Source organism: Hylobates moloch, unplaced genomic scaffold (assembly GCF_009828535.3).
Source record: "Hylobates moloch isolate HMO894 unplaced genomic scaffold, HMol_V3 SCAFFOLD_3, whole genome shotgun sequence".
In the NCBI taxonomy this organism is placed as follows: domain Eukaryota; kingdom Metazoa; phylum Chordata; class Mammalia; order Primates; family Hylobatidae; genus Hylobates; species Hylobates moloch.
The window spans coordinates 53545687-53560556 of NW_026652278.1; the positions used below are offsets into that span (position 1 = coordinate 53545687).

At 33.7% G+C, this 14870-nt stretch overlaps 1 protein-coding gene across 3 annotated transcripts in view; it reads left to right on the top strand.

The window, feature by feature from the left end:
* UBE2D1 (ubiquitin conjugating enzyme E2 D1) overlaps positions 1-10287 on the top strand; it is a 44643-nt gene extending 34356 nt beyond the window's left edge. For all 3 annotated transcript variants that reach the window (XM_032137749.2, XM_032137750.2, XM_032137751.2), the window contains 6 exons: positions 1219-1282; positions 1376-1407; positions 3481-3558; positions 4627-4732; positions 7776-7869; positions 8575-10287. In XM_032137749.2, the coding sequence (XP_031993640.1) occupies positions 1219-1282; positions 1376-1407; positions 3481-3558; positions 4627-4732; positions 7776-7869; positions 8575-8620 (420 nt within the window). In that variant the 3' untranslated portion in view covers positions 8621-10287. The remainder of the gene's footprint in view (positions 1-1218; positions 1283-1375; positions 1408-3480; positions 3559-4626; positions 4733-7775; positions 7870-8574) is intronic.
* Positions 10288-14870: the final 4583 nt, after the last annotated feature.

The window sequence follows — 14870 nt, forward strand, 5'->3', positions numbered from 1 at the left end:
ATGGTTCTCTGTCGCCTGCCTGGCTTCTGCCTACCTTTCCAGCCTCATCCTCTGCCACTCTGCCTCCCAGTATCACTCTTTTCCTCCAAAAGTAACTCCTACTCATCCTTTAGATTTCAGCTTAAATGTCACTTCCTCAGAGATGATTATTGATCTTCCAAACTAAAGTTCTTCAGTTATAGCCCTTTATATTGAATGTATACCTTTCTTCTTTAGGATGATCAGTTTCTTCCAAACTGTGGCTAAAGAAGTGAAGTAACTTCCGCAAGGCCAAAGAGTGAGATCTGTTAGAACTGGAATTCTATCTGTTAGAGGAAAAAAAAAAATCCAAAAAAGAGAAAAGAAGAAAAATCGAAAGAACTGGAATTACAACCCAGGGGCGGGGTGAACTCTAAAGCTGTGTCCTTTCTGTGATCTTTGCTGCCTTGAGGGCAGGAAAGAGGGTATGAATCAATGTTCTAAGTTTCAAAACATGGCCTGACTGCTGCTCGTTTATTTCCCATTTCAAGTTATCCTTAAATGAGCTAGGTGCAGTGGCTCATGCCTGTAATTCAATATGGGAGGCCGAGGCAGGTGGATCACTTGAGCCCAGGAGTTGGAGACCAGCCTGGTCAACATGGCGAGACCCCATCTCTACAAATAAAATTAGCCGGGTGTGCTGGCACATGCCTGTAGTGCCAGCTACTTGGGGTAGGGGTGGGGGAATGAGGTGGGAGGATCGCTTAGGCCCAGGAGGTTGAGGCTGCAGTGAGCTTTCGTGCCACTGCACTCCATCCTGGGCGACAAAGTGAGATCCTGTCTTAAAAAAAAAAAAAAAAAGTTATCCTTAAGTAGTATTCTTTCTGAGCCTTCATGCTCCCTCAATAGATTGTAACCTGTTAAAATAGTACCTGTTTTCTGATATATTATCAACTTAGCACTTACCTAAATTATCTTATATACAATAGGTACTCATTAAATAGTTTTTCTCTTAGGGATGTTAAAGAAAAACAGTATTTTTTTCCATTTAATCTTTTCAAGGTTTGGAGCTGTCTCATGGAGGAATTGAATACCTTATTCTTTCTACCAGTCAATGGCAGAGTACAATTTATGTTTTTATATTTTGAATAGAACTGCTTTAAATTTTTTAAAGCTAATAGTTTGCATCTTAATGGATCATTACCCTTGTTTCATTGGGAAAAGAAGGAATTAACCTTACGTATTTTTGCTTTCCTTCAGGAATTAAGTGATCTACAGCGCGATCCACCTGCTCACTGTTCAGCTGGACCTGTGGGAGATGACTGTAAGCTTTGCTCTATTTCTGGGATTATGCTACTATTAAAAATTTAGGTTTGAACATTTGTTAATGACTCCAAAACTCCTTTGTTTGTTTCAGTGTTCCACTGGCAAGCCACTATTATGGGGCCTGTAAGTATGATTCATATATATGAAATTAACCCCCTCAGCCATACTTCATTCTTGCCATTTCACCTTTGATCAGATGTTTGTGATGAGGGTTGAATATTCTTGTACTTTGAATCACCTAGGAAGCAAAATATTATTAAGGATTTACAATGATTTTCTAAAGCATTGGTGGCAAATACTTCCTGGGATCACTATTATGTTTTCCTTTGCTGAATCCTAGATCATTGCACATAATGGAGTGCCACAGCTTGAAACCAGGCTGTGTGTTTATCTTTTTTTTTTTTTTAAGTCAAAGAGACTCAGTTGTAATTAACCATAATCATTCTCACATCCACAGTTTTGGTAGGTTAGAAATTAGTCTAATGAAGCCAAAAATTGAATTCCTACAAGTAACAAGTGTCAGTTTGCCATAAGTTTCATCACTGTTCTTTTTTGTGAAAGAGAATCAATAAAATATTACAATGGGTCTATCTTTACCTCCTTATAAATTTGCTGCTTTTAATTTTGTTTCATTGTCCTAAACACAGAATTATCTACTTTTTGATAATTGGCTACTCTCAATACTTATTACTTTTGTTAAACTTCTTTCTTTCAATACTTTAGAGGCAGTTATAAGACTTGAAACAGGCTTTTTCTTTCTATGAGCAAAAATCTGACTGCATAAGAATGAGCACTGACAGCTCAAGTCTACTTTCTGGGTGAGAGTACATAAGTAACACATTTCCATGAACACCATGCTCTTCTCCCTCCCCTGAAAGAGCTTTATCTAGTGAGTTATAGAGTTTTTAATCAGATAGCCTTGTGTTTAACTTTAAAAAACACCAAAACTACTGAATTTCAAAGTGGTACTCTGGGCATTTGTCTCAAATTATTGTTTTATTAAGTTTGTTTTTTTAAAAAGGCAAAATACAATGCATTTATATAACAACTATCAATAAGAATCCATTTATTTCTGTTTGTTTTTAATTAGTTACTAAGAACCTTCAAAATACTCTCATTTAAAGGCCCACCCTTACCTTTTGAATTATGGCCTTTCACAAATATTTTTTAGGTGAATCACACGTAAAAAATGGTTATAATTATGTTATTCATAACTCACTTTAGTAATGTAAATATTTACAGTACTCTGGACCATATCTGTCATTGTAATTTGTCTTCATTTTCTGTATTTCTTACAATTTTTGATAAACTAGAATTAAACAATATATATATAGTAAGAATTATTATACAGTAAAATCCTCTAGCATATATGTGGAAACTTAAGGAGAAAGTAATGAGTCTTGGTGTTATTACCAGAATGCTAATATAACATGATATATTTAATTAAATATGAAAGAATTAAAATAGAATTATAGGTATATTTTGCTAGCATTTTTCTTTTTTTTAATTTTTTTGCTTGTAATGTTATATTTTCTAATGGTCATAAAGAAACATGGTCAAATTTAAATTTCTCTAGTAAAGTTGATTCCCAATTTGATAGTAGCATGAATATATAATTTTGTTTTGGACTTTTTTGGATTCTCTACATTATTTTATAAATAATTACTAAACGAAGATTTGGCAGATAAATTGTGTAGCAGGGTCCTTAGCATTTTCTTTTCATGACAGCCTCTTCAGTTCATCTCCATTCTTGGTCATTAAGTGAACATCAGAACTTAAGTTTTACTAGCCTCAACGCTTTTTCAAAAAAAATACTGATTACGGCTGCAGAAAATGATCTTTTCCCACAGCAGTCTTGTGTGTATACTGATCTTTAACAATTTGTACTCATAACCAGATTTGTTTGGACAAGTCACAGCACTGTGTGTGTCCTGCTTTTGTTTTGTTTTAAATTTTATGATGTCGGCATAATTGTTGGAAAATCCTCGTTCATACCTGCAGAGAAACCTGTTCTCAAGGTAAATAATTTGAACTTATGACAAAATGGTTGCATTTTTTTCATACTGGTAATATTTAATGAAATTATTTTAAACACGACGGCATTTTTTTCAAACTGATAATATTTGGGGGAAATAATTTTGTTGTTATAAATAAATATAGTAATCAAATGCTGATGCAAATCTTTTGTAATTTCAGCCTGATAGCGCGTATCAAGGTGGAGTCTTCTTTCTCACTGTACATTTTCCGACAGATTATCCTTTTAAACCACCAAAGGTATTTTTATTTTTATGATTGATGTGACTCCCATGTAAGGGATTTTACTCTTTATCTAGAGCTCATTTCGTATGTCAAAGACTGTGGGGAGGTTAGCATTTTCAAACTGTTCTGTAAAAACTACTGAATCTAAAATCTGATTTCTCATTGAAATACTGTATTAAGTCCGTAAAACAAAAGTCAGTACCTGTCATGCAATGAATTAAATTCCTTGCTTTTCTTTCCCTTCTTATGGATATGTGTAGTTTGGGACATTTTTATGATTAAGAGTCAGACTTTTCTATTCATGGAATTATCTTTCCAAAGTTGATCCTTCTTTCTCTGTTTTTTTTTTTTTTTTAAGTATTCAATAAACATTTCACTGAGTACCTACTGTGTTCTTCTACACTGGGGGATCCAAAAGTAAATATGAAACAGTCCCTTAATTTAGTATGGTGAGAGAGAGAAACACATGTTAAATTTAGATTTGCTCTAAAGAGGAAACAAATGATGGGAATATCAGGGAGGGAAAAAATGAGCAGATTCTGTCACTCAGGAAATGATTATTTTAAATAGTTAAAAACAGATTAACATTGTATTTATGAAATGATATGACAACTCTTGTGGAAAATTAGGATTCTTGATGGATTTCTTAGCTGACACCCCTCAACTTTGCCCTGAAACAGCATCAGCACCCTGTTTTTAGATCCAAGTGTTACTTCCAGGTATCACCAATAATGAAATTAAGAAAAGGATTACTTTTACGTATGACGAAAGCCATGGTTAATTACTTTAGATGCTACTCAAGTAGTCATACCAGCTACTAGAGACTTATTTATTACACTGTCCAAAATACTCTTCAGTTCCTTGGAGGGGGAAAGAAGGAAGCTGACTTGTTTTGTGTTCACATTCTCACTAGCTAGAACTGTGTAGCACAAAGTAGATAATTATTTGATTTGTGCTGATGACTTTTCTCCTCTAAAGTTATGTAAAGTTGAGGATATTTTGCCCTAGAGCAAATTGGTTCTGTTTTATTCATAGTTGATTCAAAGGTGATTATCATGTTTTGTTGTTTTGTTTTATGTTTAGATCGCTTTCACAACAAAAATTTACCATCCAAACATAAACAGTAATGGAAGTATTTGTCTCGATATTCTGAGGTCACAATGGTCACCAGCTCTGACTGTATCAAAAGGTAATTTCATTGATCAGATTTGAAACAGTTGATAACCGTGAGACAGGAAAAATACAGCAGAATTACCTATGGACTAAAGTTTTAAAAAAATGATCAACTGTGCTTTCTCCTGTTTTGATTTTGTTTTGCTCTCTTTGCTTTTATGTTACTCTGGCTTTTGGCAATTAGCTTTGGTTGAGGGGAGTGTGGATGGACAAACCTAAATGATGAAATGAGAAAAAAACTTAAAATATCAGAGCTAGAAATTTGGGGATAAACCTACTGACATTTTATCCTTTTAGCTTGGGTGTTGTCTTTTAAAAAAGAGAGAGTGCCCGGGCACTGTGGCTCATGCCTGTTATTCTAACACTTTGGAAGGCTGAAATGGGAGGATTGCTTGAGCCCAAGAGTTCGAGACCGGCCTGGGCAACATAGGAGACCCCATCTCTGCAAAAGAAGAGAGCGAATAAGAGTAAAGGGAAGATTTTGGGACTAGTTGTCCCATTCATTAAATGGAAATGTTGACAGTAATAAAGCTTTACAGCTGTTTTACTTCAGCCAAGAAAAAAATACCAGATTTGATTGATAAATGATTTAAAATGAAAGACATTTCACACTGTAGGATAATGCAGTACATATAGCATGTTAGTCTAAACTTCAAATAATCAGTAGCATCATTATAGTGACTGACACAAGATCTGTGCTGATTCTCAACTTTTACAGGTGTATAACTGTTCTTTGCTGGATTATCAGGTGTATACATAGGGCATCTGAAGCCATTTTATTTCATTAGCCACTACTACTTACTGTGCTAGCACTCTTAATTTATGTCTTGTTTCTCCAAAAGAAGAGAACTTGACAGCTGGAAAATACTGTTTAGGTTAGAGGCAGCTGCACTGAAGTAACCATCAAGTTTTCCGTTTTTATAAAATTGAAGAAAATGTCTCTCTTGAAAGGTTTTATGGAAGCAATCTGTACTTATTTTTAATAATTGCTACTTGAATATACAGCATGTTTTTAAAAGTAATAAGATTTATAGGAAGCAGGGTCCACAGCCGTAGCTCTTTCAAATATTGGATAAATAATAGCTCTTCCAGTTCAATTATTTATGAACGGTAGTTTCTCTGACCTAAGATGCTCATCTACAGTATTCATATAGATTCTCATATTCTTTTAAGAATCTTTCACACAGTGTAACTCTCATGCATTAGATATATGAAAGATTCTGTGTTGAAGGGTAATTCAAGTTCATATGCTGTTTCCTGGAATGGTGTCACAAAATGGATCTCACTTGGCATAAACTGCCAAGTCCTTATACATATAAAAGAAATGGCAAACTGCTAGATATTGTACTTATATTCTGACATTGGTAGCTTTTTATAAAGAATCAGTAGTGTTAGATTCTGGAAACCATCCTGTGAGAAATGAAACAGCCTCAGTTTCCTTATAAGTAAAGTGGAGGTTCTTATAGTGTTACCATACAGGGTTGCTACGTGCCTAGCACATAGTGGGCACTTACATGAATGTTAACTGTTACCCTTTTCCTTATCTTAAAGGATAGACATGGTTTGTGTGCATGATAGTGAAATTGGGGCAAATGGCTCCTGGCAGTAGGGGTGAGCAGAGGAGGAACTTCCTTCTTGCTTACTTTTTTATAAGATAGATCGTACCTTGCTCATTTGTTGGTATATTTTTTACTTTTCTATATATATATTTTTAATTTTTAATTTGTTTATCTTAAAAGATTTTTTTTCTAAATTAAATATAGACAGAGTCTTGCTGTGTTGCCCAGGCTAGTCTCAAACTCCTGACCTCAAGTGATCCTCCTGCCTTGGTCTCCCAAAGTGCTGGGATTATAGGTGCGAGCCACCTTGCCCAGCTTATTATTTTGATTTGTTTATTTTTTGAGATGGGGTTGCTGTGTTGCCCAGGCTGGTCTCGAACTCCTAAGCTCAAGGATCCTTCTGCCTCAGCCTCCCAAGTAGCTGGCATTATAGGCACATGCCATGATTGCCTGGAGCTTTTCCATATTTTAAATGTCTTCTTTTGCTTTTTTATCATGAAGTTAGTCTGGAAGCATTCTGGGGCTGTAAGTTAGCCCTGAAAATCTGCCCTGTTGGTTTAATATACAAGGCTTTTAAGTTTCATTGGGCAGATAGAAGATAAGAAAGATGAATAAAATACTAATTTTTTTCTTTAGTTCATAGCACCCCCCCTTTGCCTGTCATTGTAAGAGTCAACTCTGCTCTATAAATCCACCTTTGGACTTCAAAGAGTAGGAAAATAGAAAGGAAATGCGGTGGGGTGGGGGCAAGTGGAAATGGGAGGTTGGTCCAGAGGTTCCATGAACGTCCTCAGAAGTGGTGGCATGCAATTGAAGCAGACAAATGAGGAACCAGAGTCCTTGTTCCCTCTTATTTCAGATACTTAGATCCTTTGTGTGTGTGTGTGTGCGTGTGTGTGTGCGCGTGTGTGTGTGTAAGTTAGGATTTTGACATACTGGAGTAACAACTACTTTTTCAATTTTCATTTCTTTCTAAAATATGCAAGCTATATACAGATAGCTGTTCACATTATTTTTACATGCGTGCAATACGAATAAAGTACATGAAGTAAAGATTAATTGAAAAAAATTTTACGAATTTTTCTTCTTTTTAGAGAGACCATAGCTCTAAGCCAAAGTAAAAGAGTGTATGAGCACAGTATCCAAAATGGTTTGGAATGTTAACTGTAATTTGATTGTTCTGTAGAGAACTCTCAAGTTTAAAGGTTGTTAATAGCTACTTTGGAGGCTCACATTTTTTTAAATAAATGGAAACTCGGAATTTAAAACTTCAAAAGCTAAAATAATTTTATATTTTATGCATCCTATGGTAATTTTATAACTTTAAAAATTAAAGATCAATTTGCCATCAACCAAAGTAGAATAAAATGTAATTTGATGTGTTCATTTTATTTTGTTTTTTTTATAAGTACAGTATCTATATTCACTAAAATTATTTTCACATACGTAATTTGAAGTAGAAGGGTTATTGTCTAATATGATGTTCTCTTTTAAATCTAGTTTTATTGTCCATATGTTCTCTACTTTGTGATCCTAATCCAGATGACCCCTTAGTACCAGATATTGCACAAATCTATAAATCAGATAAAGAAAAGTAAGTGTTTACTTATCTTAGTTTCTGTATGGATACATTCCTGTATAGTATGCCAAAACATGAATATTATCAATATGTTTTAAGTAAATTTAATTATGGTTGTTATATGTATATTGTTTATCTTTTTCCAATGGAGTAAACCTTTCTTTTAGAACTCTGTTAGATGTTTTACGATAAATCTTGTTCCTTCCCACTTACTGTTCAATAGCATATACTCTGTTTTTGAAAAATAGGTGTATACATTCTAGGTGATAAATTAAAAATGAAACAATTTAATCATTGGAAAGTATTAAATATGTATTGCTTATCTTCTCCAAAGAAGAGAAGTTCTCTCTGTGCCCATCCAAACTGACCTAATTCTCAAGCTGCTTCATCTTGCTAGTACTGTAGGTTCATTTGCAATTTGTAGATAATGCTCCTTCAGGATTGGCTTTTGTAAATTTCTGTTAGAAGCTGGTTTCTGCATTTTGATTTTTGTATATTTGGATACATTTTCATATAGGTTGCAGAGAAATCCATGAGTTAAAAAATTATTTTTCCTGTTTTATTTCTGCATGAACCTAAGTCACATTGACCCAATAATTGATATATGTGTGATTATTGCAATTAAGTATAAGAAGGTAGAATATATAGTTTTATATAGACAGATGCTTCTGAAATACTAATTTTGTATGTTTTTACTATATCCTTTTTGTACATCTACAGATACAACAGACATGCAAGAGAATGGACTCAGAAATATGCAATGTAAAAATCAAAAACATTTTCATATATACCAGAGTACTGTAAAATCTAGGTTTTTTTCAACATTAGCAGTAAATTGAGCACTGTTTACTGTTTCATTGTACCATGAAACCATTTGATTTTTACCCATTTTAAATGTGTTTCTGAAGCAAGACAAAACAAACTTCCAAAAATACCCTTAAGACTGTGATGAGAGCATTTATCATTTTGTATGCATTGAGAAAGACATTTATTATGGTTTTTAAGACACTTGGACATCTGCATCTTCAGCTTACAAGATCTACAATGCAGCTGAAAAGCAACCAAATTATTTTTTGCTGAAACTAGATGTTTTTACATGAGAAATACTGTATGTGTTGTCTAAGATGTCAGTTTTATAAATCTGTATTCAGATTTCATTCTTTGTTAGCTCACTTTATAATTTGTATTTTTTTACTGTATAGACTAAATATATTCTATTTACATGTACGTCAACTCATTACTTTTTTCCTGTGAACAGTATTGAAAAACCCCAATGGCTGATAATTAAGTGAATTAACTGTGTCTCCCTTGTCTTAGGATATTCTGTAGATTGATTGCAGATTTCTTAAATCTGAAATGATCTTTACACTGTAATTCTCAGCATACTGATTATGGAGAAACACTTGTTTTGATTTTGTTATACTTGACTTAACTTTATTGCAATGTGAATTAATTGCACTGCTAAGTAGGAAGATGTGTAACTTTTATTTGTTGCTATTCACATTTGAATTTTTTCCTGTATAGGCAATATTATATTGACACCTTTTACAGATCTTACTGTAGCTTTTTCCATATAAATAAAATGCTTTTTCTACTATTTGTCTTGATTACTTAAAAAAATAAAAATATAAGTAAGGATCAAAACTCTAAAATTTTGCATGAAAATTACATCCAAATTGTGAAAATCAGATCTATTTTGTTTGCCATTAGTCACCATTAGTTATATAAATTTTATTGTTTTAGGTTAGTATCTCTTTACTAAATTGTCAGTCTTTAAGATGATATATGTTGATCCCTTGCTGTAGAGGAGAATTTAGAGTAATTTGGGGTTTGTCTTGGATTATATCTAAATGGATTATTTGTTAAAAGTACTGAAATGAGTATAAGGCAGTATCACCCATCCAAAAGAAAGGTCTTTATAGACCTGCACAGTCACTAGATTAATTCATTAAAATGCCCCCACCCCGATGTAATTGACATTACATTTCTTAACATTTTAAAATCTAGAATTTCTAAAATGGAATTTAATGCCATCACAATTTGAAAAACTTTTTTTTTTTTTTTTACCATAGCAGTTACAAAGGAAGTTCTAAAATTATGCCTCCCTCTGTTTTTATAAGTTGCCATCGAAAAGTGATTTAAATAAGCAGGTTATCTTTATAGATTTTAAAGAAAACTAACAAGTTTTAATGTTTTAACTTGGGGAAAAAATACATCTCTTTAATGTTTAGCATGCTTGTCAACCTTGAGTGAGTGTCATTTTTAAGAACAGTTGTAGCCCTTCTGATTATTGCAGTAGCTGTAGAAGTATGTAAGAATATGTGATGGGTGTAGTCATTAGCAAAGCATTTAAATCACTTGAGTATTTTGTCATGGTTCATTATTATTAAAGCACAAAATAACCTATTGTTAGAAAATATGTGTTTTTATAAATGAATGTAAAATAATTAAATGAATTGTGAAATGGATGTTTAAGAAAATATAGGCTTAAAAAGTAAATCTATAAAATGATGTCTTAAAACAGCCATATCATGAAAAATTCTACTTAGCTATATTATTATAAGCTACATTTGCCCTGAATTTGAACACTCAACATCATTAGATTTAAGTATTTAGTATATTTTGATAGTAAAGGGTTTTGTTTCTTGAATATCTTCACTTTAAACAAACAAAAAAACAACTTTCATTTGTGTGGCATTTATTTTTGGAAGTGTCTTCTTTTTTTTCTTTATTAAAGTTTTTGAAACTTGCCTAACTCGTTTGCCTTTGCTTACATCTGGATTGTACTAGACTTGAGGAGTAAGCAGAAGTTCTCATAATTAGCTAAAAACCTTGAGTTCCATAGTGGCGTCATGATCAGTCAGATCACCATTTTGGGTATATTATTTTTGCTTAACTCTTAACAGGGAGAACATCGGTTACCTTTTAAAACTATAGATCAAAAGCCAGGGCCTTTTGTGGATTAAGCATTAATTTAAGGACTTCCTTGGAGTGACAGAAATGGGTAGTCTTTTGGGGATTTAGGATCCCACCTCTTGAAGTTGCATAGTTGAAAACCATGTTCAAATTGGATTCTGAACACTTACAACTGCCATATACAGCAGTTACCCACATCAGTGATATGGGTTCTCAGGGCAGCCTCACCACCATCCTCCAACTGTCTCAAAAGCATGTGATTCCTGAAGTACGAGCTTTACATATATGCCTCTGTCAACTGTAGTTAATTATTAATTTTTGCATTATTTCCCTGTTTCACACCTCTTAAACTCTGATAGGGAAAATTAAAAATTATAAATGAACTACATATCAAGGACAACTCCAAGAGTTAATGTTCAAAAGTTACTTTTCATAAGAAAAAATAAAAATAATACATTGCAGTTTTAAATTTTTCTTATTTAACACAGTGATCTATGTAATGATTCAGTCATTGATGTTTATCAAGATCCTGCTCTCCCACAGTTCTGTATTTTTTAAATGGAGAGATTAAGGAAATTAATTTTCCTCCCAAATTAAAAGAAATTATTGGTTATGAAACTATATCATGTCTGTTTATTGGTAGTCATTTTGAACTGTACAAAAGCCCAGCCCAGTTGATAATGCTTTAAAATTTGAGTTCTGCAGTAGAATCATCAGTCCTGTTATTCTGTCTTCTTAGGACCAGCCATGAAAAATGTGATCAGTGCTTTAGCCATGGCCATAAAAACAGAGCTTCATTGTATTCGAATTGTTAAAAGTACTGTTTGTCTTTGTTTGTTTCAGTCTTTTAAGTGATTAATACAATAAAAAATCTGATTTTTAAAAAATCAGTTTTATCACTTTTCAGCTGTAAAAGTAGGACTTTCACAATTTTTTTTTCTTTAAAGCAGAGGCTTAATCACAGTTTAATAGCTGTAAAATGTAATGCAGATTATTTATGAAAGGTCTTATAATGCTTCTCTTATATTATTCTGATGGTTGTGTTGCACAAATGGGGCAGCAGGTAGAGTCTCATCTAATTTCACTTGTGAAAGTTCCTATGTGTAGATAACTAGTCATTTCTACTCTCTCTGTTTTTGAACTGAGTAATGTGTGAGCTCTTCTTAAACTGTGTAATTAATATGTTTTCCCTAGTTTTTTTCAGTAGTGGCGAAAACTGAAAATTTGTAGACGGCTGATAGTGTCCTGGTGACAGCCTAATAGATGTTATATCCTTACTTGTATTTTGTTACATTTACATTTCTGCTCCCATTATCCTGTTATGTAAGACTGTGGCTTTAGATTGTAAATGAACTGAACTAATAGGAAGAGAGAAAATTCACCTGAGAGTATTAGTATTGGGGAGCATTTTGTGTAATAAGAAACATTTCTCTGAAAACTTGGTTAGCACTCTCTTAGGTCCTATTGTTGTCGAGGGAGAGATGTGCCTTTCTTCTCTCATGAGGAGGTTGCTTTTATTATACTGGCATATGCTGAAGGTCTGAACTCTGCTTTGCTCATATAATTTACTTGGCAGGAAAACCCGTTAAGATCTCTTGAGTGCAAAAGATCACTATGAATTGCATATGAAATATTTCAGTATAAACTCTTAATATATATATTGTGGGAACAGTTGTGACACCACTTGTGTTAGCACTTTTGGTACACTTGTTTTGGCAGTCCCACACATTCAACGTGTCAATAGAAGAATGCACAGGACTCAACATATCATCATACTCAACAGTTAAGATTTATTACAGCCACCTGGCAAGGATACACAGTGGGGGCAGTAAGGGGGAAAGACAGACCAGGCAGTCTGGAGGAATCCATGTGCAGGCTCCCTGTGCTCTCCCTGAAGGGGCCACAAGAGTAAAGCCTTCCTCTAGTAGTAGCATGGGCATAGTGTTTCTGCCCTAGGAAGCCAGTGTGAAACTCAAAGTCCAGGGTTTTTGTTGGGGGCTAATCACATAAGCATCCTTTGTTTTCCGGAATTCTAGTCTGCTAGAAGGAAAGCAGGTGTTCACCATAAATCACATTGTTTACTTAAGAAGTCTAGTCAGGCTAGCACAGCAAGCACATCTTATCACTCGGATGGTTTCAGAAGCCAGGTTTCTAGATGTCAGCCAAGGGCAAACCTTGTAAACAGGCCATTCTAAAGATCAGGCCTGTATAATTTGTTGAAAAAAACTATTCTTTCCCTTTGAATGGCCTTAGTACCCTTGTTGAAAACCAACTGACCATAGAGGTTTATTTCTGCTCTCTCAGTTCCATTCCATCAATCAATATGCCTTATCCCAGTACGACACTGTTTTGATTACTGTAACTCTGTAGTAGCTTTTGAAATGGGGAAGTGTATGCCCTCCAACTCTGTTCTTTTACAGTACTGTTTTGACTATTCAGGCCCTTTGTAATTCCGTATATATTTTAGGGTAAGATTTGCCATTTGTCCTGAGATTTAATTGGGATTTATTGAATCTGTAGAGCAATTTTGGTAAAGTTGACATTTTTTGTTCTGGTTATCTACTGCTGAACAACAAACCACCCCAAGCTAAGTAGTGTAAAAGAACAACCATTTCTTTATACACATGGATTCTGTTGGGTCAGGAATTGGGATGAGGCACGGGAGGGATGGCTTGTCTACTCCACGGTACTTAGGGTCTTAGCTCAGCATGACTCAGGTGGCTTGAGGCTGGAAGCATTTGGAGGTTTCTCCACTCATACATTGGCACCAGGACAGGTATTATATTCTAGGTCACTTATTAATGGCCTTTCTGTGTGGTTTGATCTTTGCACAAGATGGCATAGACCCTTAACTTTTCCTTGGGAAACAATTTGGGGTCACTAATATGTCTTATTGACTAGTCATTCCAATGTACGTGAATCACTCAATGTACTTAGGTGGTCTTTAATTTCTAATTGTCATTGTTTTATAGGGTAATTGTTTTAATTTTTTTGTAATTCTCTATGTAGAGGTCTTGCACATATTTCATTGGATTCATTCCTATGTATCAAGTTTTTAAAACCTATTATAAAATTATTTTTCATTTCATTTCATATTTATATATTATTTATAGAAAAGCAATTTTTAATATTCATCTTATATCCTGCAACTTTGCTAAATTTACTTTTTAAAAGTTTTTACAATTCTAAAGTTTTCTATACTTACTTATAATCATGTCATCTGCAGATAGAGATGATTTTATTCAAATCTATGTGCCACATTTCTTTTTTTTCCTTTTGTTGCATTAGCCTGAGCTCCAGTATCATGCTGAATACAAATAGTAATAGCAAACATCCTTTCTTGATTTCCAAGGGAAAGCTCTTACATGTCAGTATTAACAATGGTGTTTCTTTCATATCAAGGAAGTTTTCTATTCCTAGTTCTTAAAGCATTTTTATTACTATTGAGTTACAAGTTGAATTTAAAGCTTTTTCTTCATTTATCAAGATTATTGTGATTTTTATCCTTTTCTTTGATTAATGTAGTGTGATGAATTACACTAACTGATGTTCACATGTTAAATTATCCTTACATTTCTGGATAGAAACCCACTTTGAGATGTGTTTATCTTCCTTACAAACCACTAGATTCTATTTGCAAATTTTTTTGAGGATTTTTGCAACTGTGTTCATGGGACAAGTTGGTCCATAATTTCCTTTATTGAATATCTTTGTCAAGTTTCATACCTCAGGTTATGCTGGGCTCATAAAAAGAGTGAAGAAACATTTCCTTTGTTCTCTGGAAGAGTTTGTATAAGATTTGTGCTATTTTTTCCTTAAATATTTTGAAGAATATTCCGAAGGCATCATGTCTAGAGTTTTTTTGTTGTGGTGGTGGTTATGGGAAGATTTTAATAATAAATTATATTTTCTTTATATATGGACTAGATATATTTTTATCACTCAGGTTTGTGTTTTTCAAGGAATTTGCACATTTTATCTAAGTCGTTGATCTATTTGGCATAGAGTTGTTCATGATATCCTCGTCTTTTTGAAGGTAATATGTATCTGTAGTCATACATATCTCCTCACAATTTTTTTTCCTTGGTGAGTCTTGCTAG